At 42.9% G+C, this 24,801-nt stretch overlaps 11 protein-coding genes across 13 annotated transcripts; 6 read left to right on the top strand and 5 right to left on the bottom strand.

Moving 5' to 3' along the window:
• Nucleotides 1-75: 75 nt before the first annotated feature.
• On the bottom strand, nt 76-2,958 carry LOC111595806 (splicing factor 3B subunit 2). Its single transcript, XM_023309697.2, has 5 exons — nt 2,603-2,958; nt 1,917-2,548; nt 889-1,858; nt 583-827; nt 76-519 (listed from the first exon to the last, which is right to left on the bottom strand). The coding sequence occupies exons 1-5, from the start codon at nt 2,624-2,626 to the stop codon at nt 144-146; spliced, it is 2,247 nt and encodes a 748-aa protein (XP_023165465.1). The 5' UTR covers nt 2,627-2,958; the 3' UTR covers nt 76-143.
• Nucleotides 2,953-4,033, top strand: LOC111595807 (histidine protein methyltransferase 1 homolog). Its single transcript, XM_023309698.2, has 3 exons — nt 2,953-3,313; nt 3,370-3,536; nt 3,593-4,033. The coding sequence occupies exons 1-3, from the start codon at nt 2,977-2,979 to the stop codon at nt 4,001-4,003; spliced, it is 915 nt and encodes a 304-aa protein (XP_023165466.2). The 5' UTR covers nt 2,953-2,976; the 3' UTR covers nt 4,004-4,033.
• A 67-nt stretch (nt 4,034-4,100) lies between these two features.
• Nucleotides 4,101-5,760, top strand: LOC111595829 (palmitoyltransferase ZDHHC23). Of its 2 annotated transcripts, XM_023309737.2 has the most exons (4): nt 4,101-4,137; nt 4,315-4,447; nt 4,531-5,427; nt 5,486-5,760. In XM_023309737.2, the coding sequence occupies exons 3-4, from the start codon at nt 4,574-4,576 to the stop codon at nt 5,667-5,669; spliced, it is 1,038 nt and encodes a 345-aa protein (XP_023165505.2). In that variant the 5' UTR covers nt 4,101-4,137; nt 4,315-4,447; nt 4,531-4,573; the 3' UTR covers nt 5,670-5,760. The 2 variants fall into 2 exon arrangements, with proteins under 2 accessions (XP_023165505.2, XP_023165503.2); XM_023309735.2 differs by having other exon boundaries at nt 4,103-4,447.
• A 580-nt stretch (nt 5,761-6,340) lies between these two features.
• On the bottom strand, nt 6,341-9,475 carry LOC111595804 (calponin homology domain-containing protein DDB_G0272472). Its single transcript, XM_023309693.2, has 5 exons — nt 9,071-9,475; nt 7,674-9,016; nt 7,227-7,617; nt 6,653-7,173; nt 6,341-6,578 (listed from the first exon to the last, which is right to left on the bottom strand). Exons 1-5 carry the CDS (start codon nt 9,290-9,292, stop codon nt 6,428-6,430), a joined length of 2,628 nt encoding a protein of 875 aa, XP_023165461.2. The 5' UTR covers nt 9,293-9,475; the 3' UTR covers nt 6,341-6,427.
• A 762-nt stretch (nt 9,476-10,237) lies between these two features.
• LOC111595799 (serine--tRNA ligase, cytoplasmic) lies at nt 10,238-12,101 on the bottom strand. The gene has a single exon (XM_023309689.2). The coding sequence runs from the start codon at nt 11,954-11,956 to the stop codon at nt 10,451-10,453; it is 1,506 nt and encodes a 501-aa protein (XP_023165457.2). The 5' UTR covers nt 11,957-12,101; the 3' UTR covers nt 10,238-10,450.
• A 91-nt stretch (nt 12,102-12,192) lies between these two features.
• Nucleotides 12,193-13,555, top strand: LOC111595800. Its single transcript, XM_023309690.2, has one exon. It carries the CDS (start codon nt 12,414-12,416, stop codon nt 13,530-13,532), a length of 1,119 nt encoding a protein of 372 aa, XP_023165458.1. The 5' UTR covers nt 12,193-12,413; the 3' UTR covers nt 13,533-13,555.
• Nucleotides 13,556-13,822: 267 nt separating this feature from the next.
• LOC111595802 (protein cornichon homolog 4) lies at nt 13,823-14,606 on the bottom strand. Its single transcript, XM_023309691.2, has 4 exons — nt 14,414-14,606; nt 14,225-14,352; nt 13,974-14,168; nt 13,823-13,915 (listed from the first exon to the last, which is right to left on the bottom strand). Exons 1-4 carry the CDS (start codon nt 14,489-14,491, stop codon nt 13,843-13,845), a joined length of 474 nt encoding a protein of 157 aa, XP_023165459.2. The 5' UTR covers nt 14,492-14,606; the 3' UTR covers nt 13,823-13,842.
• A 26-nt stretch (nt 14,607-14,632) lies between these two features.
• On the top strand, nt 14,633-15,287 carry LOC111595803 (zinc finger matrin-type protein 5). Its single transcript, XM_023309692.2, has 3 exons — nt 14,633-14,836; nt 14,890-15,024; nt 15,085-15,287. The coding sequence occupies exons 1-3, from the start codon at nt 14,707-14,709 to the stop codon at nt 15,219-15,221; spliced, it is 402 nt and encodes a 133-aa protein (XP_023165460.2). The 5' UTR covers nt 14,633-14,706; the 3' UTR covers nt 15,222-15,287.
• Nucleotides 15,288-15,370: 83 nt separating this feature from the next.
• Nucleotides 15,371-17,405, bottom strand: LOC111595798. The gene is made up of 3 exons (XM_023309688.2): nt 16,616-17,405; nt 16,330-16,553; nt 15,371-16,266 (listed from the first exon to the last, which is right to left on the bottom strand). The coding sequence occupies exons 1-3, from the start codon at nt 17,252-17,254 to the stop codon at nt 15,444-15,446; spliced, it is 1,686 nt and encodes a 561-aa protein (XP_023165456.1). The 5' UTR covers nt 17,255-17,405; the 3' UTR covers nt 15,371-15,443.
• Nucleotides 17,406-17,659: 254 nt separating this feature from the next.
• On the top strand, nt 17,660-22,674 carry LOC111595850 (RNA-binding protein 5-A-like). 2 transcript variants are annotated; one of them, XM_023309761.2, is made up of 13 exons: nt 17,660-17,812; nt 17,886-18,027; nt 18,099-18,482; nt 18,550-18,772; nt 18,976-19,045; nt 19,334-19,407; nt 19,981-20,058; nt 20,116-20,242; nt 20,312-20,548; nt 20,608-21,075; nt 21,249-22,044; nt 22,115-22,361; nt 22,420-22,674. In XM_023309761.2, the coding sequence occupies exons 1-13, from the start codon at nt 17,797-17,799 to the stop codon at nt 22,534-22,536; spliced, it is 2,979 nt and encodes a 992-aa protein (XP_023165529.2). In that variant the 5' UTR covers nt 17,660-17,796; the 3' UTR covers nt 22,537-22,674. The 2 variants fall into 2 exon arrangements, with proteins under 2 accessions (XP_023165529.2, XP_023165528.2); XM_023309760.2 differs by having other exon boundaries at nt 17,880-18,027.
• A 194-nt stretch (nt 22,675-22,868) lies between these two features.
• On the top strand, nt 22,869-24,390 carry LOC111595851 (queuine tRNA-ribosyltransferase catalytic subunit). Its single transcript, XM_023309763.2, has 2 exons — nt 22,869-23,050; nt 23,110-24,390. Exons 1-2 carry the CDS (start codon nt 22,962-22,964, stop codon nt 24,239-24,241), a joined length of 1,221 nt encoding a protein of 406 aa, XP_023165531.2. The 5' UTR covers nt 22,869-22,961; the 3' UTR covers nt 24,242-24,390.
• The last annotated feature ends 411 nt before the right edge of the window (nt 24,391-24,801 follow it).

The raw sequence follows: 24,801 nt of genomic DNA, 5'->3' as shown, positions 1-24,801 counted from the left end.
CCGTACTGTTTTTAAATTTTTCCAATCATGGTTGTCTCTTAACCTACAGTTAAATAATAGTAAATGCTGTTGAAATCAGTTTTAAAATGTTTACTAGTATTTTGTTTTTAATGACATTCTTGAATCTTAGCAAAGAACTTGTACTAAAACTTGAATTCCTTGTACTTCTTGGTGGTCTTAGCCGGATCAGTTTGCTGCCGCTTGCGTTTAGATTTCTGTCGAGCCACATGCTCAGCCAACATGTCTGATAGATCCTCCTTTTGCAGATGATTCTGTTGTTCGCGCATTTGTTGCTCATAACGCTGAGCCATTGCATCATTGTCCAGATCCAGTTCACTGGGATCCAAAGCCAGTTCCACAATGCCTTCGCGATCTGTAGTGGAGCGCACAGGTGGCTGTTTATTCGCACCAGTGCCGCCGCCCCCAATGTCATAAACGTGTGTGGAGCCCATCATAGAAGCGCCAATGCGATCGGTGCGCTTCTCTGGCAGCACTTGATAGAGCACAGGTGTTTCATTGCTAGCAGAAAGAGGATTAAATATTAGCTTGTCTTGTTTGTTGGTGGTTTCATTTATAGCTTACTCCTCCATCTCAGCTTCGATTTTCTTTTTACGTAGCTCAATATTCTCGGGTGTTTCCATACCCGCTGGTACGCTAGTCAGACCAGAGGGCGTGACCAGTCCCTCGACAGGTGTAACCAGACCAGTTTCATCTTGCTGATTGCCCAGATCCTCGCCATCCTCCTCTTCCTCTTCGGATGATTCCTCCGATTCAGATTCCAGTTCACCCCATTGATTACGTTCAATATCTGCCTCATCAATACCATTCTGCGAATGAATAAAAATATATATTACATTTTATATAATATTAGTTAGCTGGCCTACTCACATCCAAATCCAGAGTATTCATGCCAAATACGTCGCCATAGAGCGGCTTGCCATTCTCATCGACTGGCGGCTTACCCCAACCACCAGCATGATAGCCAAACGAGGTGCCCTCCGGTATGGGCGCATTTAAGCCGGGTATCTTTAGATTTGGATACGAAGGCGGTGGTCCGTAACGTTGTTGAGCAATTAACCATGGAGGTGGTATTTTGTGCGAATTTGGTCCAACGGGCATGCCCAATGCAATGCGCAACTCTTCAGATAAATCTCCGGGCTTTTTCTCTTTTAGGCGCGTCTCAAACTCCTTGCCCTCATAATAGAGATCTCCGTGAATGGTCATGCGAGGCTTGGTTTGCCATTTGAAGAAGGCATCGTGCAGTTTTTGATAGTCTATGTCAATTTTGCCCATTTTGGGACGTACACGTTCTCTCATCTTAGCTTTCAGAGTTTTTGCATCTTCGCGCTCTTGCAGCGATTCACGCATCTCCATGATGCCCGTTTTTTTTATGAAGGCAGGCAGGTCAAATGGCGGTTTTTCAATACCACGTTTGCCCTGCAGATATTTACGCTTGAAGCACCAATGACGTGGCACTTGCACCGTATTGCGATACGCTTTCAACTGGACAAGCAATTTTGGATCTCTGGCTGTCACATCGTGCATTTCCACGACATCTGGTCGGGAGACCAATTGCTTTAACTCCGCTACGCTGAGACGCGTGAGTTTCTTTAGCTTGCGCTTAGATAGCTTCTCTTTGTCCTCCTTATTGTCGTCGTCATCGTCACCATCATCGTCATCATCATCATGCATTTTGTTCGACGATTTCTTAGCTTTTGCTAGTGCTTCGGCATCCAGGGCCGCTTTATCTTTTTCTACGGGTTTCGGTTTATTCTCCAGCTTGAATATCTCAAAAACACGATAGAATTGACGATACATGGGCGCCAGATCTGCTATGGTTATTTTCTCCGGCACATATCTTAAATGTAGGACGTGTTTAAAGCTATAAAATAATCTCTAAGGCAGGTTGCACTTACTCAATAGATACATCTTCCTCGTTGTTTTCCGACTTCTTGCGCTCCTTGACCTTTTCTTTCTCTTCACGTTCCCTTTTCTTTTTGCTGCTGCGAGTCTCTCTCTTGGAATCTTTCTCCTTCACTGGCTGCTCTTCATCTTCACTGCCAGCTGCTTTTGGTTCCTCCTCAGGCTCTTGCTCTCTTGGCTCAGAGCGTCGCGCCAGCTGCTGTTGTCGTTCAAATTCCAATTTTTGTCGTAACTTTTTATTTTGCTTCTTGCGGCGTTTCTTCTTTTTATTTTTATCCGCCTTACTTTGTTTCCCGGATTTATCGTTGCTATTACCATTCAATTGGTTATCGGCTTCGTCATCGCTATCATCGCCAACATCGGCGTAGTCTCCGTCTTGCGACCCCCCATCTCCAGCGAAGCCCCCTCTTGCGTCTACATCCACATCAAATTCAGCCACACGCTGATCTTTCAATGCCAACACATCTTCTAGCGCCTTTGGCAGCACCAAGTCAGCAGCTTTCTTAGCATCAGCAGCCGTTTGAGCGTCTTCGTCGTCGCCGGCTCCGCTGCCATTGGCAGCCGCATTGTCGACCGTTTGTTGCTGTTCAAAACGAATGGACATCAATGGCGCCGGTGGATTGCCCTGTAGAAATGAGCCCTTTATTTATGCAACTTAAACTGTAAACATCGCACTTACATCGGGTGGAATTTGATCGGCCATTTTTATTTTATTTTAAATAAAATAAACAAAAAGTCCAGCGAAAATGCAAATTTTGGTGATGTCCTATTCACGTTATCGACTGACTTTTGTGGTGGCACTGCCGATTCCCGTCACACACCACTAGTAAATGTTATCGATAATATGGTGAAAGCAGCGTGTTTCTGATTGCTGTCCGAAATTAACTGTTTAACAGCTGAGTTTCGTTTAAATATAGTTACTATTAGATAAAATAACTAATACATTTATTGATTCTCAAAAATAATCACGTTAACAATATTTTGCACAGTTTTACTTGCTTGCCGGTTAAACAACAGTGAACCAAAACAAACAGGGTGACTTGGGTGTTAAAAATGTTCGAGTTCAATTTTGAAGTGAACGAGTCAGATTCATCGGGTACTGAAAGCCCTTTTAAAAAACGTAAAATTGCTGAGAATTCAAATTCAGATTCGCCAAACAAGAAGATTGACTGGTATCAAGCCGAGCAAATAAAGCCAACGAAAGATCTTTTACAAAGTTTGGATATATACGAACTGAACGCAAAAGAACTAACTATCGGTAACATCGAATTGCGCCATCTTATTGCGGGTTTTCTGCTTGAAGACATTAAAGAACACAGTGATTTGGATAGCCAGGACATAAGGATATCTGAAGAAAGTCATTCTGACTTAATTGCAGGCGTTTATGAAGGTATGTTGTAAAATTTATCAATTTTCTTTATATACAATAATAACACTAATTGCCAGGTGGAGCCAAAATTTGGGAATGTACCGATGATTTATTAATATATCTGTCGAAACACTTTGAAAAAGCGGATTGGAAAGACAAGTCAGTTTTGGACTTGGGTTGCGGCTCCGGACTGCTAGGCATATATGCCGTGAAGTGTGGTGCAAAAGTTGACTTTCAAGATTATGTTAGTAAAAAATATAAATATTGTTTTCGTTTAAAATAATTTGTGAAACTTTTTAGAACAAGGATGTCTTGGAGAAAATAACGATGCCGAATGTGCTGCTGAATTTCGAAGATACGTTAAACGATGATGAGAAAATGGATCTGTTACAAACGGAAAGCAATTTCTATGCGGGCGACTGGTCTAATTTCGCTGAACTTACAAAAAATGTAGAAAAATATGATATAATACTTACATCGGAAACCATTTACAACATAGAAAACCAAGAAAAGCTTTTGGAAACATTTCGAAAACGACTAAAAGAAGATGGAATTGTTTTAGTAGCCGGTAAATCACATTATTTTGGTGTTGGTGGTGGATTAGAGCAGTTTATTGATTATGTAAAAAGTAAGAATGTGTTTACAACCAACTATTTATGGAAAAGTGACGAAAATCTAAAACGAGGTATAGTAGAATTAAAGTTTCAATAAAAAAAACAACTATCGCATACGCCGATGATTTTTATGCAATTTGAACTAATCACCCTGTGCTTGGGGGGTGGGCTTATGTTTTTATCGCTAAAGTTCAGCGTGTAAGTAGAAAGCAGTTAAAGTGTTAATAAAAAGTAATGATTTGATGTTTAAATGAAATATTCAATTGAACATTTAAAGCAAACCCTGTCGCTGGCCATTAATTAATTTAAACAAATTATTTTTTCACACACGCTGCGCGTCGAACAAACTTTTTTTTATTCCAAATTTGCAAATCGATCCGGCTTGAATGTCGAATTTTTTTGCTGCAGCGGAAGAAGTTGAGCGGGGAGAAAAGGAAACACGTAGCCTCTGCTGCTGCGAATATATTGGTCATGATAAGAAGCGATTTCATATACTAGGATGTTGTTGTAATTGCGAGGATTTTGATTTGGTATGCACAAGGTATGAGCAAATGGAAAGAAGCTCGGGCTAGAGCTAACCTTAAGCATAGTCAAAACAGATATGTATTTAAATATTCTTTGCAGATTTATCTGTTGCAAATCCATTGAGAGGCGCAATTTAGACAACATGTTGATCGCGTTCCAAGATCGATTGCGTCTGCCTTGGCGGGGCGGAGCCAAACGCATCTCGCCCGCTGCTCTGGCTCCAGCTTTAATTATCCCCCTCATGATTTGCTTGGCTGCACTCAATTCAAAGACGGCGATTGTGCTTATGTTAACGTTGATTGGCTTCACCTGCTGGGGCTTGCAAGTTGCTGAGGGTACGGCCACAAAGACTAGCTTCTTTCGCAGCTGGATTGTCTTTTCTGTCTTTTACATGGTCATCATCTTTGAGTCTGCCGTACCGTTGTTGGAACTGCTGCCAGAGGAGAATTATCTGTTACTTAGCTTATCTATAGGGGCACTTTATATGCTTTATCGTGTACAGAAATTGGCATCGCTCGATCTAGTAACGACCCAGTATGGAAACACGCCTCGAGATGAGCTGCCAGGCATCACGGAAGCCTCTAGTGGGGAGGAGCAGGCCGAACAGCAGGCACACGAAGCAGTCACCCTTATGGCAGACACTGTGCTGGGTATTGAAGATGATGAGGATGAGAATGAAGACGCGAATCTTATGCAACACTCTCAGCCGAACATTTGTGAGATTTGTCGCAAGGTAACTCCCCGACGTGCCTATCACTGTGTCATCTGTGGCAGCTGTGTAAAGCGGCGATCCCATCACAGCTTTTGGCTCAACTGTTGCATTGGCGAACGCAACTATCGCTGCTATTTGCTGGCCTTGGTTCTTTCTGAATGTGCTCTGCTGCTGGGCGCCAATTTGACATTGACTGCTGTTTGTCATCCATTCTTAGTTGTGCGACTGCTGGGCATTCCCCTCCTGTTACCCGATGACTGCAGCGAGGTATTCGAGGACTTTGAGTGAGTTGCAGCTTAAATTGTTTAATATAAACAATCCCATCTTTTACTTTTTAATTAGATTGGGCATCTCGTTCGTTGTGGCGGCCTATGCCTTGCTGATCTCTGGCTATATAACTTTTGTTCTACTCCGTCAATTGTATTTATGGTGGCGCGGAACCACACTGCATGAGTATAAACGTATTTCTACTCCAAATGGGAATCGGAATCGTGTTTGGAGCAATTGGCGCGCAATTTTAAAGTAATGAAAAATCAACTAAAAAATACCAAATACTAAACCAATGCAACATTTATACTAAGCTGCAAAAATTTCAATGTATTACTGCTGCTGTCTGAGCCGATTAGTTATTAATATGTATTTATTTATATATATATATATATTTAGGCCCAAAATCGAGCGCTCAATTTAAACTATGTAGAAATACGTTAAACTATTTAGTTTTAGTTTACAACTATACGAAAATATCGGATATGTTAAAATATAAGTTGAAGGATAGTATCCCAATATAGAATTTATCGTGTATTAATAGTTTATAGAGCTTCGCATGTCATTCAAAAAATTTGTATTAAAAATCTAACTAGATTAATTGAGATACACATTATTATCAATGTATGCTTTAAATATTGATGTTTTGTTTTGGATTAGAAGACAAAAAGAAACGCACTGTAAAAATTGATTTGGCAATTTTAAATTGTCGCTTCTATTTATCAAGTAAAGTAATTTAATAAAAAAAGAACATAATTTTTCCATTTTCTAATTGGGACTAATTTTAAGTCCAGTACTGTAGTCAGATTTGTTTTAATATAAAATTGCTATTAAGACATTTTTTTTATTTAGCTGAGAGGCCTTATAAAACGAAGCTTCACAAGACTTAAATATAAATATATATAGGCATATAGAAAAATAAAACAAATCTATTTTGATTACCGGTAGATCTACTTGTTGTGCCACCACTGTACGCAGGCAGCCATTTTTTGTTTACAATACAAAAAAAAGTTTAAGCTACCATAAACTATTCTCCCTTGGTTTGTAATCGGGCAGCAGCTCCCAGATCTTCATGCGCCAACGCTGTCGTCGCTCCTCCGTCTCTTTTTCCAAGCGCAAAATTTGCGGCAAGCGTCGCCAACAGTCCAGAACTTTCCACTTAAGATGCCTAGCGAAGGGTTTATTATAAAATAATAAATAAATAATTATAATATTCTATGGATTCATCTGGCAGCCACTTACCATTCATGATGTGAGATGGCCTGCTGCATTTTCGTGTCCTCAATCAAACGACAGCTGGTAGTGTAGCTAAGCCAGCGTCCGAACCAACGATCCGTGCAATGCAGAGCATGCCAGTCGATGGCTACCAGGAGCTTGTTGCGCTGCTCCACGGCATAGAGACGCCATGTTTGCAGAGCTCTGCGCTTTACCGCCTTCTCATAGCATACTTCAGCACGTATGTGCTTCTGCTGTAGGCTGAACTCCGCACATTTGCGCCATTCCACAAAGAAGTTGCGCTTGTAGAGGCGACGGCAGAACTCTTCGCACTTGACCAGATTGTCCCGCTTGCGTTGAATTAGGCGCTTGAAGCACTCCATGCCCAGGCGCAGGAACAGACGGCGACTAAACTCAAGAGCCTTGCGCTGATTCTCAAGGAAGCGTTGGCGCTCGCGCTCCTTCAGTACTTTTGCCATTTTCTCCTGGCGGCGTTTCTCCTTCAGCACCTCCATTCGCAGGCGCTTGGCCTCCTCGTCCTCCTGGCGCTGTGTGTTTAGCAGGTGAGCATAGTTATTTATGCCTGTTCCAGCTGACTTACCTTTGCTTCCTCTATAGCTAGCTTGGCGGCCTCTCTCTCTGCATCCGCCTGTGCTCTGCGTTGACGCGCTTGCTCATGCCGCACGCTGCGCTCCAGCGCTCGATCCTGCATGTGCTGAAGGAAACGTGGCTGCAGTAAGGCCTTGCCCTGCAGTCTTTCGAACTCCTCATCCTCGGTATCGCGCAGACTGCCAATTAGTTGCAGACATCTGGCTTTGGCCTTGGCCTTGGGATCGCCGCAGCGTATGACAGTCTTTAGTTCCTGTTTGAGATCCTCACGTGCCGCCTTGGCCTCCTCGCTCAGCTTGTTTAGCTTGAGTTGCATTATCAGACGCTCCTGCCGCTCCAGCTTGACGCGCTGCAAGTCAATGATGTCTTGCTGCACCTTGAGTCTGTCAAAGCAAAGGAAGATAGGGATTAAGGGATAAGGGATGGGACTCATGCCTACTTAGTCTTAAACTGCTTGGTCATCCTGATGGCCTCCTGGCGCTGTTCTACCGAACGCTGAGCTAGCTTATCCGGATCAGTTGGCGTTGTGGCTCGTCTATTGTTACGCTGTCGCCTCTTCTCCTGCCTGAGCTTGTCCAGGAACGCATTGATCTTTGCAGCGCGATTCACGTGCGTCTTCCCTGGCTCTCGCTCAATCTTCTCCATGGTCGTGTAGTGTATCCATTTGAGAAAGTATTTGCGCAGGCAGTCGAGCTCCATTTCGCTGCGTGGATGGAAAAGCTCTCCGATAATCCTTTCCTTCTCAACAGTTGCTGCATCAGAGCAGCTGTCCAGCGGCTGATTCTCCTCTGACTGTTCCGCCTCATGCTTGGGCTGGAGCACAACTTTCGGTATTTCAATGCGGCGGATGAGCAAAGGCTGCAGCTGCTCTACGGACGAGGTCGTGGGCGACGGCGTCGACTCGGGCGTCGGCAGATGGAACTTGACGAGCTTGATAGTTGTGTCGACAGTTGTTTCTACCACTTCCACTTCTACTTGCTGCAACTGCTCATCCAGTTGCTGTTGGTCCTGTTCTGCCGCCTCCATCTGCAGCTCGTACAGCGCCTCCTCGGCCAGATCGGAGATGACAGAATCAATGCCTTCGCTGGTATTGGAGCAAGTGGATGCCTCGCGCTGCAGCGTCTGCTCCCTTGGTTGCTGTTGCTCCCGCTGGTCCTCCTCCGCTCTTACCTCCTGCAAGTGCTGCCTTTGCCGCTCAGCTGCCGCGCGCATTGGCCGAAACATTTCCTCCGTGGTCAGGAGAGGACTGGGCGTGCGGCACCTTTTGAGCAGTTGATCCCGGCTCTCGTCCAACTGCAGCTGCTTGACAAACTTGCGATACTCTAGCATGTCCACCTCCTCGCGCAGCTCAGCCTGCACCTCCGTCGACTTGACCTGCATCCAATTCTGCTGTTCCGTATCCGCCTCAGCCTCCGGCTCGGGCTGTGCTTCCAGCTGCTGCAACAACGCTGTCGTCGCCAGCTGCTTGCGCAGGGAGCACAGTTGCGCTGCCTGACTCAAAGCATCCACAGGAGTCTTGTAGAAGTTATCAATGTGCTGAGCTGCCTGCGTCAAGCTCTGCATCAGCGGCCCATGATTGAGCTTGAAGTCCGGCTTGGTGGGTCGCACGCGTATCTTGCGCTCCTCCAGGCGTGGATGCTGCCTGGCCAGCTGCTGTCGAAACTTCTGCAGCTGATTGTTCATATAACGCTGCTCCACTTCCAAGTTGTGCGCCTTGGTGGTGTCCAGATTGCTGCCATAAGCCACTGTGGCCAGCGGCAGCTGACGCGGAATCTTCGAAAACTGTGGAGAGGATTACACATTGCTCATTAATCGTGGCCAAGTGCTGAGACTCACCATCTCATGCCGCATATCCATTATAACACTCGGATTCAGCTGATTTTGAGGGTGGCCATCGACGAGCAGCTTGGCTTGCCTTTGATCCACGTAGTCCAGCTCGATGAAGCGACGCACTGCCTCCGTTTTGAGGCCCAAGCCATTGGCATTCAGCTGACGCTTGCGTATGCGATCCCAACGTGTGGGCTTGTTCAATTTTTCTCGTCGTTTTTGGAGCAACATTGTGAATATTTCTAGAATCTTTAAGCCTTAACGAAATTTTCACTTGCAGCTCAAAGGAAAACTAAAGATTGCTAAGGATTGTAAACAAATTTAGGAAACGTTGTCCAGGCAACTAAAAGCCGCCGGCTGAGCGACTGTAAATAACATGGAAAATATCGTAGGTTGCTATGCAGCAAAGATTTCCATAAACGGAAAATAAACTGAAAGGAAGTATTCGACTCGCAAATACCCCAAATGGGTTTGGATAAACTCAAACCCTTGAAATTTCTTCAGATGGAGCTGATTATCGAGTGGTACAGAAGGTTACGAAAAGGCAAAGAGTTAAGTAATGAAATAGCTTCTACTATTGCCTGTTACATACGCATGCACTAAAACAACATATCCTACTTTTAAACACTTTCAAGAGGTATACAAAAGTTGGGTTTCTATTAAGATAAGCATCTGGCTTTATTTTTGAATTGATTAATACTTATATTAAATAAGCAATGGGCATTATAGTTGAGCACTAGCCTTTATATTCCATATACCCATAAACATATAATATATATATATATATATATATCTGATAAAGCATTACAAATTATATTCAAAAACAATTTTCAGTAACTTGATAAAAATTAGAAAATGCATTTGAGATTTGTCTAGCTTTATGCTCAGGCAGATGTCAGACCAAATCGTGTTAGTACATAAATATTATATATAGCTGAAGCTTCGATTCGGGTTAAGAACCTCAAGCTATAAGCATGTGCTCAAGGATTTCAGCAATTACTTTAAAAAATACTTTTTAAGCTCTTTAATCAATTGTTTACGATATGAAGTTAATTAGAAAATGAAAACCTACGAATCAAGATAACGGCTTTATATATGTATAGGCGCACAAATATTATCTTATCTTATTGATTTTGATTTATATATATTTATAGAAAAGACACATCAATATTGATCTATAGCTTTTGCATTGTGAAGCGCAACTTGTGCCCGATTTAAGTATAAAACGTTTTTGCAATAAATGCTATAAATATATAATAAGTAATAACACAATTTTGAAAGCTTAATATATGCTGAGTGAATCGAGTGGATTGAGGATTGGGATCATTCCATTATGCAGCCGCTTGATCTTCTTCGAGTTGTCATTCAGTATAAAAGTTAGTCTTTCGTTTAAGCAGCAGCTGGATCCTTCTTGGTCTTCTCCTTCTTGGACTTTTGTTTGTCGGCAGCAGCTTGCTCCAAATCAATTGGCGCTGGCTTAACAAATGGAATCTCGTCCTGGAATTTGGACGGCATGTATTTCTTCAATGGCTCTGGCACCTTGATGCCCGTCTCCGTCTGATGGGTTTCCAGGATGGCGCAAATGACACGCGTCGCAGCGCACATTGTGGCGTTTAACATGTGCACATAGTCAACAGCTGCATTCATCTTCTTGGTTTGGCCATAGCGAACGAGCAGACGACGCGCCTGATAGTCCAAGCAATTGGAGCAGGAGACGAGCTCTCTGTAGGCGCCACTGCCACCAAACCAGGCCTCCAAATCAAGCTTCTTGGAAGCAGCATGATTCAGTGCACCCGAAACAATGTTGACAATGCGATATGGAATACCCAGAGATTGACAGAACTGCTCCGCATTGCCAATCATTTCGTCCATCATTTCCCACGATTTATTGTCATGTGGCGAGGTCAGCACAAATTGTTCCACCTTTTCGAATTGATGCACTCGGAAGATACCACGTGTATCGCGTCCATGGGAGCCCACCTCCTGGCGGAAACAAGTGGACAGGCCAGCATATTTGATGGGCAGCGATGCCTCTGGCAGCCATTCATCACGATGATACGCGGCTATAGGTTGCTCCGATGTGGCTATTAGGTACTTCTCATCTGTGCCACTCTCCTCGGCACGTTCGCTGCCCTTGCCTACCACCTTGTACAGTTCCTCATCGAATTGCGAGAGCTGGGCGACCTCTTGCATCACCTCCTTGCGCATAAAGAAGGGCGTGTACAAAGGCATATAATCCTTTTGATAGAGCGAATGCAGGGCATGTTGTATTAGGGCTTGCTCCAGGAAGACAGCAGCGCCAGTTAGGAAGTAGCCACGCCCACCTGATACAACAGCGCCCTTCTCGGCATTCATGCCATCGATCATAACAATCAAATCCACATGCGAATATTTGCCACGCTTTGTACAATCGCCAAATGTGCGCTCCACACGATTCTCGTCCTCATCATTGGAAACGGGCACCGACTCGTGCAAATGATTGCCCACCTCACGCAACGATGTATTTCTGCTCTGTTCTGCCACCTCCAGTGCTTTTTGATTCTCGGTCATAGCATCATCGATGAGCAGGCGCAATTGCTTAATTTGATTCACAGTCAACTCTTGCAGTGTTTCGGCTGTGATTTGCGTTAAGTCTGAGCGTACTGAGGCCGGCACCTCCTCACCATCGGCGCCCACGGGCTCCTTCTTCTTCATCTTCTCGCCAATCACCTTGCTGCAGACGTTCTTCACCTTATTTAGGTTGTCGGCTCGATGCCGACGTTGACGCCATTCGGTGTCCTTTTCGATGACAGCTTCGACGAGGCCAACATCTTTGAAGCGCTTTTTTTGATTCTCGCGCACCGCATCGGGATTGCCGCCCTTGTCACTGCGAAACAGATCCAAATCCAAAACCATTTTTAACGCTTTCAATTTAAACAATTTTCACTGCAGATTTCGTCAGCGTTGCGTTTCGTTTCGTTTACCAAAACGTGGCGGCTTTAGTGATGAGCCACTAAACAAGTAAGTGTTACTTTTTATCGACAGCTGTTAAAATCAGGCCTGCTATTGTGTTGCATTGGTTCTATTTTTTATTGAATTTGATTATTTGTCTGACGGAATAGCCCTGGTTTAAAGTGTTTGTTTTTAATTTGTCTTATTTTATTGAATAGAAATTTTAATAATTTACAATTTCCATAATACTTAAAAAGTGTATGTTAACTGTAGCTCTAGCATGTTGTAATTGGTCTATTCGCCATTTAATGGCTGGTGTTGATAGCTCTTCACACACCAGCCCTGGTTTGACATTTATTTAAAATTTTCTTATTGGAATTAACACCAAAAAAATATATATTTTTATCTTTGTTCATCCGCCATGGACTTCATCGAAAGCGAATTGTGCGACATACGCGCTAAATGCGAACAGAAAATAGCAGATAGCAAAATAATAAGCTGCAGCTCAACGCTGGTGCGAGTCGACCTGCTGCCACACAGACCAAATCGGACGTTGACGGTTTGTTTACGTTTTCCCGCTGAAGATTATCCGAAAACGTCGTCGATTTTAGTGGAGTTGAAGAGCCGGGCTTATTCTGAGAAATTACACGCAGAACTGACAAGACTTATAGATGCGTATGCTAGGGAGCATTTGGGTGTGCCGCAGGCTTTGTTAGTATTGAGTTTTGCTCAGCAATATTTATTGGATAATCCACTCTGCGTTTGCCTGGACGAGATTAAACAGCTGCGAATAGATTTAAAGAGCGAAGAGCAACCACAGAACACAAGCAGTCAGTTAAAGTTGAAGCAGCGCACAAGTAGCGTGGAATTGATAGCTCGCGGCGGAAATTATGTTTACCGGGTAACAGCCGCGGTGCCCGACTCGTATCCCAATCAGTCCGTGGAGCTGCGTGGCCAACAATCAAATCTCCCGAATGTATTGATTCGTTATCTCAACGGGCAGTCGCGTGAGATAGCTCGCCAGTGCGTGGAGCCACCGTTGCGCCTTACCAAGGATCAGTTGGCCAGCTTTCAACCCGTGCGCAGCCTCTATCGAACGCTCAAATTCTGCCTGGAAGCTACGCGGGATTTCCATCGAGAATTGTGTCCCATTTGTGATAAAACCGTGCTGCAGATGGACCCGGAGTCTCTAGTGCTAGACGAGCATGCGGATGGCTTTGTGGAACGTGTCTATTGTGGCCACCTGTTCCATCAAGGCTGCCTTAAGCATTATTTATCTGAGCCGCCGTTTCCAAAAGGAGGCAAACTTTGCCCTGCCAAACGGCGACATCCACGATCCGATGCACAAACATACATGGGCCGGGGAGGAAATACAGCAGCCACATCCACAGGCCGAAAGCAGCTGATAGAACCTGGCGTGTGTGGCATAAAGCTCGCTCATGATCGCTGGGTGGTGAATGTGAAAACAGCGGAGGCGCGCTGGGCACAGAAGCAAGCGAGACAAAGGGAGTTAGAAGAAGTTGTCGATTTTCTACAGTAGCTTACGTTAAAATGGATTGGATGGTAAACAAAAGTCTTCTGTACATATAATTCGTGTGTGATGTATATTATTCGAATACGCTTAAATGGCTAAAGATGCTATGAAATAAATAAAGAAAAAATGATCATAAATAGGACTGAATAAAACAAATGAAGGCTGCTCGTTGGCTGTTGAATGGAAGTCGCAAATGGTAACCAACAAGCAGCTTGAGCTACTATCGATATCTATAACTATCTATTATTATTATGCGACTAGCTTTGTCTACATTTTGTCTATTTTTCTTACTGGAAGTCTTTTGAGTTGGAGAGACTTAGAAGCCGGTAATAATTTCATCGTCCTCATGACGTTTGATGGGATCGCCTTTGAGCAACGCAGAAATCAAGCTGCAAGAAGATAAATGTTTATAGCAAACATAGATAGTAGACAATGTTATATACAAACCAGTAAAGCCCCACGAAGAACATGACAAAGTAGTAGCCCAGATAAATCATGCAATTCCTCAAATGCACCTTCAGTAATCCTCGACTATGAATATCAACAGGATCGTAGACGCCCAGGCTATCGCGACGTTGTCGCTGTAGCTCATAGAACAACCACACGGCCATGGGCAAGTTCAGCAGAAACATTACCCAGTGTCTAAAGAAATTAAATCGGTTATTTATATTTGAAAAGCGAAAACCTTTTCCACCCACCCGCAAATGAGAAGCATCGCACAGAGCAGCGCCTGGCACCCAAATTTGGGTATGACCCAAAAGTTGAGACGGCGACAGCACTCCTGTGCATTTAAATAGTCGCATTCCAAATCAGCTAGCGTTAGCACCTGTCCAAATTGGAATATTTAAATTTTTTTTTTTCATCTCTTTTTCGCACCTGCCACTTACATAGTAAATTAATAGCAAAAGTATCGCGCCATATGTGAGCAATGTGATGCAGAACACAGCTGTTTCGGGTAGAAACATAATTGCACTATTTATTCGCCTTTCACTTAATTCTTATGGTTTTTAAACTAGTTTAAATAAATAAATTGCTGCATTTTCGCTGTTATTAATTAGTGCTGTTGGTTAGTGTTGGAAAACACTATAAATATATATAGTACTGTACTAACGGACCGGCAACGCTACGCAGCGGATAACAGCTGATTGTAAACAAATGAAAGAAGCTTATAATTTATTTAATGGGTGGAAAAAGTTATTATTGTGATTACTGTTGTTGTTTCATGAAAAATGATCTGAATGTGCGTAAATTGCATAATGCAGGCATTTCACACACAGCTGCCAAAGCAACCTACATGCGCCGCTTTGAAGGTACTCAGAAATTTATCATAAAAAAGAAATTCATAAAAATTTAATTTTCTTAGATCCAAAAAAAATATTGGCTGTGGAGCGTGAGAAAAGGCCGTGCAAACGTTTCTTGGCTGGCTACTGTAGATTTCAGCTGCTTTGCAATTTCCGGCATTATAGCGATAAGCAAATGAAACAGCTCGAGAAAATAGGTGCCTCATCAATTTCCAGGAAAATGTACAATTATTAACTTATTTACAAACTATTTGTAGTGCGTCAACTGAAGAAGAAGCGTTCCAAGAAGAAAAAAAATCCCCAGCTAACAAGAAAATGTAATTTGCCACCCTCGCTGCAACCTTTTGACATAGATAAGCTAAATCAAACCAATTGGAATTTAAATTGGGGCTAGCATAAACAGAAAAGGCTATTAAAATATGTTTACAACAAAAACATCAGTTTTCTATTACTCTAAGCACTGTTGGAAAGTATGTCAATTAGATATAACATTCAGTGTTGAATTGATGCTAAAAATAGCTTAATTATGTTTTAACAACCACAAAAAATATAAATTATTTAGGGCTAGGAATAAGAAAAATTAAATTTTATTAGCTACAAATTATATTCTTCATATTCATCTTGATGTAGCATTTAGAATGCCAATCACTTTGTCCATAATGCGCGATACTTTTAGATTTATACGCAGCACTCGAGCAAATTCATAATGATACGATTTGGGGCTATGTCCGCTCAGATTCTCCTCATCGGGATTTGTTAGGTGAGCGAGCAAGAAGTAACAGAAATGTTCCAGCTCTCCTTCAATGGCATAGAAGAGACTTACGTTGCCCGCACGTGCCTCCGAAGCATTGATTATCTTACGCTTCAACTGATGCGTGAGCAATTTATCTTTATTGTTATCCAATCGATCGCAAGCGTGTTCATAGAACTTGGCAAATTGTTTCTCATCCTTGACATCCGTTCCTTTACTATTATTATCTGAATGTGTTTCGTGCGTCTCATTCGAGGCACGCTTATAGACAGGCTCACCCAACTGCCTTTGATCGATTGCGTCGCAAATAATTTCAGCCATTTTATAACGATTATGCCGCACTGCGATATGAAAAGCCGTGTAGCCATCATCGTTTCTCTGCAACAGCAGATTAAGATCGATTCGCAGCATTAGTTGACGAAGTGATTCCAATTGCACATTATTGATAATAGCTATGTGAAGCGCTGTATTGGAGTCTTCATAGATATGATTGGGTAACACGCCCGCGTTCAAAACGACCTTCACTATTTCCGCATCACTATCGTTGGTCAGAGCCAGCTGCAAGCAGTCCTCGCCATCCACGCTTACCAGTTCGTTAAAATCAACATTGCCCTTTAGCTTGGACCAGACATAAGCCTGTCGCTGTACGCGTTGAACGTCGCCTAACAAAATAGCATCATGTATAGGTCTATAAGAGAATACAGGTTGTTAGAATATATAAAGGGAGAAATAGAAGTAAAACAAGTCTTACAGCAAGCCCTTATCGGACATAAGATCCGCTTTACAAAATTCATCCTCCATGGTCTTATAGATTGTGCGTTTTATATCATTGTTTACATAATCATCCAACCCATTGGCCAGGTCAAGTATATTAACATCAAGATCATTCAGATTCAAAGATAAATTGGACAAGAAGGAGTCTCGACGTTGGAGGGGACTCTTGACTGGTAAGTGACTGTCTGATGAACTGGGCACCTAAAACAATTAAATTATTAAATTAGTGAAAGCTTTAACATTTTCATCTGTTCTGTGCTTACAGTTGTCTCCAGTTTCTTCTTTTTGGGGACCGGCAGAGGCGTCAATTGCTTCTCTTCGCGCTCTTGTAGCGCCATTTGGGCCGCTGATCTTTTGACCACCTGGGGCACACACGTGTTGCGTTTGCGTCCACGTTTTCGCGGTACTTTTGCAGTTGTTGGTGTCTCTGTTTTGGATAAGTTGTCTTCATTTTTAAGTAGTTTCTCAGGCTGTATTTGTTTGTCACACTCATTTAAATTTGTTTCACCACTGGTAGTCTCTTTAGTCTCTAGTATTTCGGTTTGTGTTGACGCATTCACTTTTGGGCTAATTGTTTTTTGTTGTTCTTTTATAGAGCATTGTTTACACTGATTGGGGTTTAAGATAGGGGACTTATCGGTTCGCCCATTGATAGCGTCAATTACGCGTTGTTGCAACGCCTTGTCGGGCAGACGCATTAACAACTTAAAAATCTCCTCGTAGATGGACTGAAAGGATTTCCGTTGCATATACGTATTGGTTATTACATTCGTTTGCATATGCATTATACGCACATTCGTTGAATTTATTGTTGGAGCTGTGGCAAGGTTTTGTGGTTTCTTTATAACATCAGTTGTTGTCACACATTTGTGCAGTGATTTAGTTAATAACACTTTCTTCATTGTTGACGCTTTATTGAAAACTATGATGTAGTATACCTCGGGGGATGTCTAGATTTCTTTCACTGAAAAATATACAAAGTCGGTTTTTCCCCAGCACGCTTGCACTAAATAATACCGATACACTGTGTATCTGTGTTAATTGCGATATATCGTTTCATTTTAGGCATTTTTTAGCCCTGGTCATATGTTTTAACTTGAGAAGCTTATCGATGGTATTATGTGGCCATGTCAGTTTAAATAAATTACAATAATAGTTCAATAAAAACATGATTTAGAAATTTATTGAACAGAGTGCAAAATATAATAATGTTATTATATGTGTATACAGTGCAACTGAGTGTGGCAAACAAATAAATGCTTGTTCGCTAATTTAGGAGCCAGCGACATTTGTCCCAGTTCTAATCGATAACAGTAGCAGGCATTTCGTTGTGAATGACAACAGCAGGCTGAGATTTTTTCCATAGTTTTTTACTGTGCGTGTGTTCTATTGTAAATGTACAAGCGTAACGCTTCATAATTAACTTAATTTTTAGATACGCTAAATGAGTGAGTTACGTGGTAATTGTTGCTAGCTAGAGCTGTGTCCACACAATACGCCTTTATTTCGATTTAAAAACAACTTTAGCCTCAGGTAGGCGTAATATGGATTCGCATTCGCGCTATGGACGCAGCTTTTCAGGAGGCAACAGCGCAGGAAGTGGCGGTGGGGGCGGGGTTAGCAATAGCACCAACAATCAATACAGGCGCTACAGTCGCTCCCGTTCGCGATCCCGGTAAGCATGCACGTTTGTCGCCAAAGCCTAAAAATAGATTTCATTTTGCTAATTTATTTTTATTGTTGCAGTGAACGCAACAGGGATCAGCCGGGATATAGGCGTCGAAATTCGCGTTCGCGCAGTCGCGAACGTTCGATGCAGCATTATCGCAACACGGGTAGCGCTGACAAGGATCTGTATCGCGATTTAATCAACGATGACTACAACGAGGATCGTGGCAGCAGCAACAATAGCTACAACAACAGCAGTAACAACTATAACAATTCGCGCAACAATTATCACAATCGTCGTGATGGTGATAACTATGATAGTGAGCGTGAACGCGATCGGGAGCGGGATCGAGATCGAGACAGGGATCGCGAACGTGAACGAGATCGCGATCAGCGCTGGAAAAACTACGAGCGGGAACCACGGGAACGTAACGCTGACTATGACAGGGGCATGGAGCGAAGGTAAAATATCGTAGGATTTAACTTGGTCTAGATGTCTAACAGATGTTTTATCTTCTCTCTGACTTAGTCGCGATTATCGATCGCATAACAACGGCAACAACAATGGCAACAACAGCGCAGCTCCTGGAGCCAATCGTGATCGGGATAGACGTTATCCTTCCGATGAGGATAGCTATGACAGCGATGAGAGCGACGATAGCCAATACCGTCGCAACCACATCCGCACCAGCAACGAGGCACTGCATCAAATAATCATATTTGATTTAAAAAAACACATCACAGAAGCTGACGTAAGTAGTGAAGTGGAGCTTCGAATATGCGTTATATGCGTTTATATATATGAGATAATTGTTGGGGAATCATGTTTTAAACATCTCCATTTGTCAGAGTCAGACCGTTGATGGTCGACATTAGGAATATAGAATATTAGATCTATAATGAGATGATAATCTAATAAATATTATTTATAACAATTCACTCTTTCATTTAACAGATTATGAGCGCGTTGATACAAGTGAACATGGAGCCCTCTTCTATACGACTGATACGCAAGCGACCTACAGGTGGGTTACAATAACGCAGAAATTACCTTAAGAGTTAGCTTAATATTATGTAGTAAGATATATACACGATGCGTAAGTAATATAAAGATTGTGTTAACTCGGCAGAAGTTCACATCCAGCAACTAAATTGAATAAAAAACATACTTGGCCTATAAAAAACAGACAACAAAAAACATACCCTCCAAAAAAATAAATAAACCAAAACAAAAAATGTTACAACAAATATTAAAAAACAAAGAACATATTTTGACAAAAACCATTTTGTATCTGCTTCTATCTAAAATTTAGGTGCATCACGCGGTTTCGCATTTGTCGAGTTTAATACCGTTGAGGAAGCAAAACGTTGGATGGATATAACCCAGGTATCACAACAACAAGAAACCAACTAAGCAAAATAAAAAGTTATAAAATTAAAGATAAATAGCGAAAGCTCGACAATAATTGTGAAATATGTGCCTTAAGTTCAGTTCAACAGCAGCCAACAGCCACAACAATAACAACAAAAAAAAAACCCCCCAAATAACTATTTCGTATTGTATTATATAGTAGCATATATAATCCATTTACCCTAGACCAGATTCTTTTTTTGCAGAATTTTGGTTTGTTCATGCCTCCGTTTTTGATTTTCATTTGTTTCTTCTTGTATAAGTATAAGTCAAAGTCAGAGAGAGATAGTAAAAGTTCTTTCTTCTGGGCGGCAACTGAACTTAAAGTGAACATTTCAATTTATTGCGTTTACTCTGGACAACAGAATCAACAACAACAACAACATCAACAACAACAACAGCAGCAGCTACTGCAATGAACCACAACAGCAACAGCGCGTTTTAAGACACAGAAGCAACCTGGTGACTGTGTACTCTGTGTGCAACATTCCAAAGATTAAAGCACTAATCGTTGTTTTCTTCTCTCTTTTCTCTTCCTGTCTCATTCAGGGCACCTTGGAGCTGGGCGATCAACGCGTCTCGCTGCAATACAGTCATAAGCGGATCACCGATTGGCATTGCATTAAGGTATGAGAAGCTAAACAACTGAAGCGGAAGTCATTGGTACAAAATTCTCTTTTGCAGTGTGGCGTCTTCAATTTCAAGCGTCGCTTCTCCTGTTTCCGTTGCATGGCATCCCGAGCGGAAAGCGAAAGCATTTTCTCTGGCGGCGGCGAGGGCATCGACGAAGTTAGTCCAATTCTAACAAAAAGTATGCACAGAAAACAAATACCAAAGCCAAGAAGTCTTAATTAAACGCTTTTGTCCTTTCTTAATGCAGAGATCATGCTGCGGAATTTGGACGCGCTGACGAACGAGGAGAGCGTGCTAACTGCATTACAGAAGGTGCTGCCAAAATTGGCTAAGACAATCAGTAAGGTGCTCATCAGTCGAGATACATTAACTCAAACTTCGCGTGGCATTTGCTATTTAAATTTTGAGACTCTTATCGATTCGATGGAGGTGCACAATGCGCTATCAACGTTGGATCCGCCGCTAAGGATCGATGATCGTGATGGTGAGTGGAATTAGCTGAATTGCAATTAGTGATAAATTAATCTTAAATCTCATTTGTAGTGTGCATCAGTTACTGCATGGATGCAGAGAATCGTCAGCCAAAGGACTCACAAATTAGTAGCACCGGCGGCCTTCAAGGCGGGGCCTTGGACGCTGTTCCTCCTTCTGATGCTGGCGGCGTTTATACCTTAGCCGATGTGCCACGCCTCGCCGAGTATAGTGCCTCGTTGTACGCCTCCACTCCAGCGGAGCATGCACACTATGTGCAGTATTATACGGATTATTATGTGGCTGAGATTAAGAAGGGCGGCGGACAGTTTGGCGGTGGAGAAACCCAGTTAACGGAGGCTAATTCTGGCGCCGCTGTTGCCCTCTCCGCCATACAGCGCAAGCAGAAAAAGATGAGCAGTATTGAGACGACAGCCACGGCAGCGGCAACGGCGGCTGCCCAGGCGGCTGCTGCAGTGAAAGCAACCTTTGCGGCACAGAATGTGATTGCGCCTAGAGGAAATGATGGCAAAACGTATCGTGAGTGGACAAAATTGAATATATATATTTATATATACTAGCTGATCTGGTTTGGAGCGGTTTGTTTAATACAAAGCCTTGGCGTCCATTCCGTTTCATATTTAATCAACTGGTCTTCGATGAGTTCAATTATCTACATCTATATCTGTATATCCATCTCTATCTCTAAATAGCCACGCCAGATGTCTCACGCTATCAATATGATGAAACGTCTGGCTATTATTATGATCCCAGCACGGGCTTGTATTACGATGCCCATTCGCAGTACTATTACAACAATGAGACAGGCGCCTATTTGTATTGGGACCAAAGGCGTAGCACCTACATACTAGCCACGCCGGCCTCCACACAAGCGGCACTGCAGGAGTCGCTTGCGCAGGAGGCACAGGCTGACAAGGAGGAGGAGTCAACCAAGAAGGATAAAAGCAAAGACAAAGACAACAATAAGCATGACAAGGTTAAGGTGGCTAAAAAGATTGTTAAGGACATGGAAAAGTGGGCCAAGCAATTGAATCAGAAAAAAGACTATACAGTGGTGGCCACACCGCAGCCCATTCTGCCGGGACGCGGTGATCCTGGCGAGGGTCCGAGCACATCACGCGCTGCAGCGGGTGCCTATGCCGACGTGGGTTTCTCTATATTAGAGAAGAAGGAGCGCGGCAAACTGAGCGACTATGTACCGGCTGCTCCTCCGATAAATAAGCTTGTGAATGCTTATGGAGGTGGCTCTGACTCGGATGAGGATAACGGAGGTGGCACAGGTGCACAAGCTGGTGGTCCTGTTGATGAAATGGACTATGTGGATTTCCAGAAGCTCACCTGTCTACTGTGCAAGCGTGCCTTTCAATCTCATGACATACTGCAGAAGCATTTAAAAATGTCCAATTTGCATAAGGAAAATTTGGCCAAAGTAAATGCGGGCAGCGCTGTCGGCGGCAGCAGCGAAGATACAGCGAACGCGGGCTTATCGTAAGTTCAAATATCGTATATCGGATATCGTATTTTATATTTACATTGGCAATGCCTCTCATCTAAACAGTTATCGTGATCGCGCCAAGGAGCGACGTTTAAAATATGGCGAGGGTGATCCTCCACCACCGAATCGCAGTCGCGAGCGGTTCGAGCATGAGATCAAGAATTTGCAGACACGTCAAAAGGATACTGGAGCAGCACCTGCCATGCCCATTAGCTCAAACAATGTGGGAAATCGCTTGCTTCAGAAAATGGGTTGGTCGGAGGGTCAAGGTCTGGGGCGCAAGAATCAGGGACGCACGCAGATTATAGAGGTATTTTGCCAACCCAGCTAAATTTGATCAATGTTTATATTTAATTTTATTTCATCAGGCTGAGGCTCGTTCGAATAATGTCGGACTTGGCAACAAGAGCAGCACGTTGGCACCTGGCGACGATTACAAAACGTACATTAAGAAGATGATGAAGTCTCGCTATGAGAATGCCTAAACTCAATAGTTCATTTAAGTTGTTTCCTTATCGTATTTACTATTTTAAGTTTGATTTGTCTGTATTTGAATTCGCTGCATACAAGTTGTTTACCTCAGACTTCACAAATTTATATCATGTCATCTAGCAATCGCATTACATAGCTGAAATACTTGTAGTTTAATAAATGTATATACTAAATATATATATGTATATATAATATGAAATGTATTTGATTTTGTATTAAAGCTTTTAAATGTATCGATGAGTAATATCTTTTCGATAATTTCGATAAATGATGGAATCGACAATATTTTGAGCGCATTTTGTTGTTTGCGAAATTCGGTCACACTCGTCAGCGGCAAGTTTGTTTACGTTTGTGCAACACGTGTTTTTATTAACTTTTCTTAATAAATATTTGTATAATTAAAAGAAAAGTGTGACAAATGAGTTCAAGCAAGCTACCACCTTTGACCTACAAGGTTGTGGCTGAGTGCTCCGTGTCAAAAGCCCGCGCGGGCCTAATGACTCTGAGGTATGACTTTTCTACTCCAGATTTGATTGACTGATTATTTTTGAGCCAATTCCTTGCAGGCACAGCGAAGTGCGCACACCTGTATTTATGCCTGTGGGCACGCAGGGCACCATGAAGGGTGTACTGCCAGATCAGCTAATCGAACTGGATTGCCAAATATTGTTGGGAAACACTTATCATCTAGGTCTGCGACCCGGAATTGAGACATTGAAAAAAGCTGGCGGACTTCACAAATTTATGTCGTGGCCAAGAGCAATCCTGACAGATTCTGGTGGCTTTCAAATGGTCTCGTTGCTGCAGCTGGCGGAGATCGATGAGCATGGCGTTAACTTTCGTTCGCCATTCGACAATAGCGAATGCATGCTAACCCCGGAACATTCGATCCAAATCCAGAATGCAATTGGAGCGGATATTATGATGCAGCTGGATGATGTGGTAAAGACGACGACAACGGGTCCGAGAGTTGAGGAGGCCATGGAACGCACCATACGCTGGGTGGATCGCTGCATTAAAGCGCATGCACGCGATGATGAGCAATCCCTGTTTCCCATTGTGCAGGGAGGATTGGAGATTCCTTTGCGAGAGCGCTGTGTCTCTGCCTTGATGGAAAAGCAGGTGCGCGGCTTTGCAGTGGGCGGTTTGAGTGGTGGCGAGAGCAAGCACGACTTTTGGCGCATGGTGCACGTCTGCACGGATCATTTGCCAAGGGATAAGCCACGTTATCTGATGGGCGTGGGCTTTGCCGCGGACTTGGTCGTTTGTGTTGCTCTTGGCATAGATATGTTCGATTGCGTCTTTCCCACTCGCACAGCTCGCTTTGGGTGCGCCTTAGTCGACAGCGGACAGATGAATCTGAAACATCAGAAATATAAGCATGATATGGAACCTATTGATAAACAATGCAATTGCAACACTTGCAAGAGATATACCCGTTCCTACCTGCATCACATCGCAACCAACGAGTCCGTCTCCTGCTCCCTGCTCAGCGTTCACAATGTGGCCTATCAGCTGCGCTTGATGCGCTCTATGCGGGAGGCGGTGCTAGTGGATGCCTTTCCACAATTCGTGAAAGATTTCATGGCTCGACATTTTGGCAGCGACCCGATTCCCAGTTGGATTCGAGAGGCTTTATCTGCGGTTAACATTGAATTGCCGCCTGATGCGAGTGAGGACCAAGCAGTAAACAGCTGATTGCCAAAATAAGCTAAAACTAATAGACGCTGACTTATATGCGTACTATATACATATATATAAAAAACCTGTATTTATCTATTGATTTAACAAAATACCAATTGAGTTTATATTGACAAACATGCAAATGTACTTATCTAAAAATATCGTTTTTCGATTTTAATGAATGGCATAATACCTGTTAGTATTAAAAATATATATATGTATACATATCGATTTTTTAAATTCCGAGAGGGTATTCAACTGTCGTTTTCCCTATTCAATTTCGATCAATGCAAAGCTTTCCTCGAACTGTCTGGCGTAAAAGCTCTTTGCTTACATATGGGAAAAAGCTGCCGCAAAAATGACGCATGCGAAACAACGAACGCCGCATCAAAGACGATCAATTCATGTATATTAGTACTCTATTTTCGCTTTTCTTTCAATGTAACCACAAACACACTTGCAAATGGCAAATGTGTCTATGCATGTGTGTGTCTATGTGTAAACACACGTATTGCTTGCTGTTCTTATATTGTCTTCTCCTCCCCCACCAAAAACGTGCGTTTTTTGGGAACTGC

This window comes from Drosophila hydei, unplaced genomic scaffold (assembly GCF_003285905.1).
Source record: "Drosophila hydei strain 15085-1641.00,03,60 unplaced genomic scaffold, DhydRS2 tig00000172-arrow-pilon, whole genome shotgun sequence".
Classification (NCBI taxonomy): Eukaryota; Metazoa; Arthropoda; class Insecta; order Diptera; family Drosophilidae; genus Drosophila; species Drosophila hydei.
Note: the sequence above shows the minus strand (reverse complement) of the source record. Positions and strands in the feature narration are given on the sequence as shown.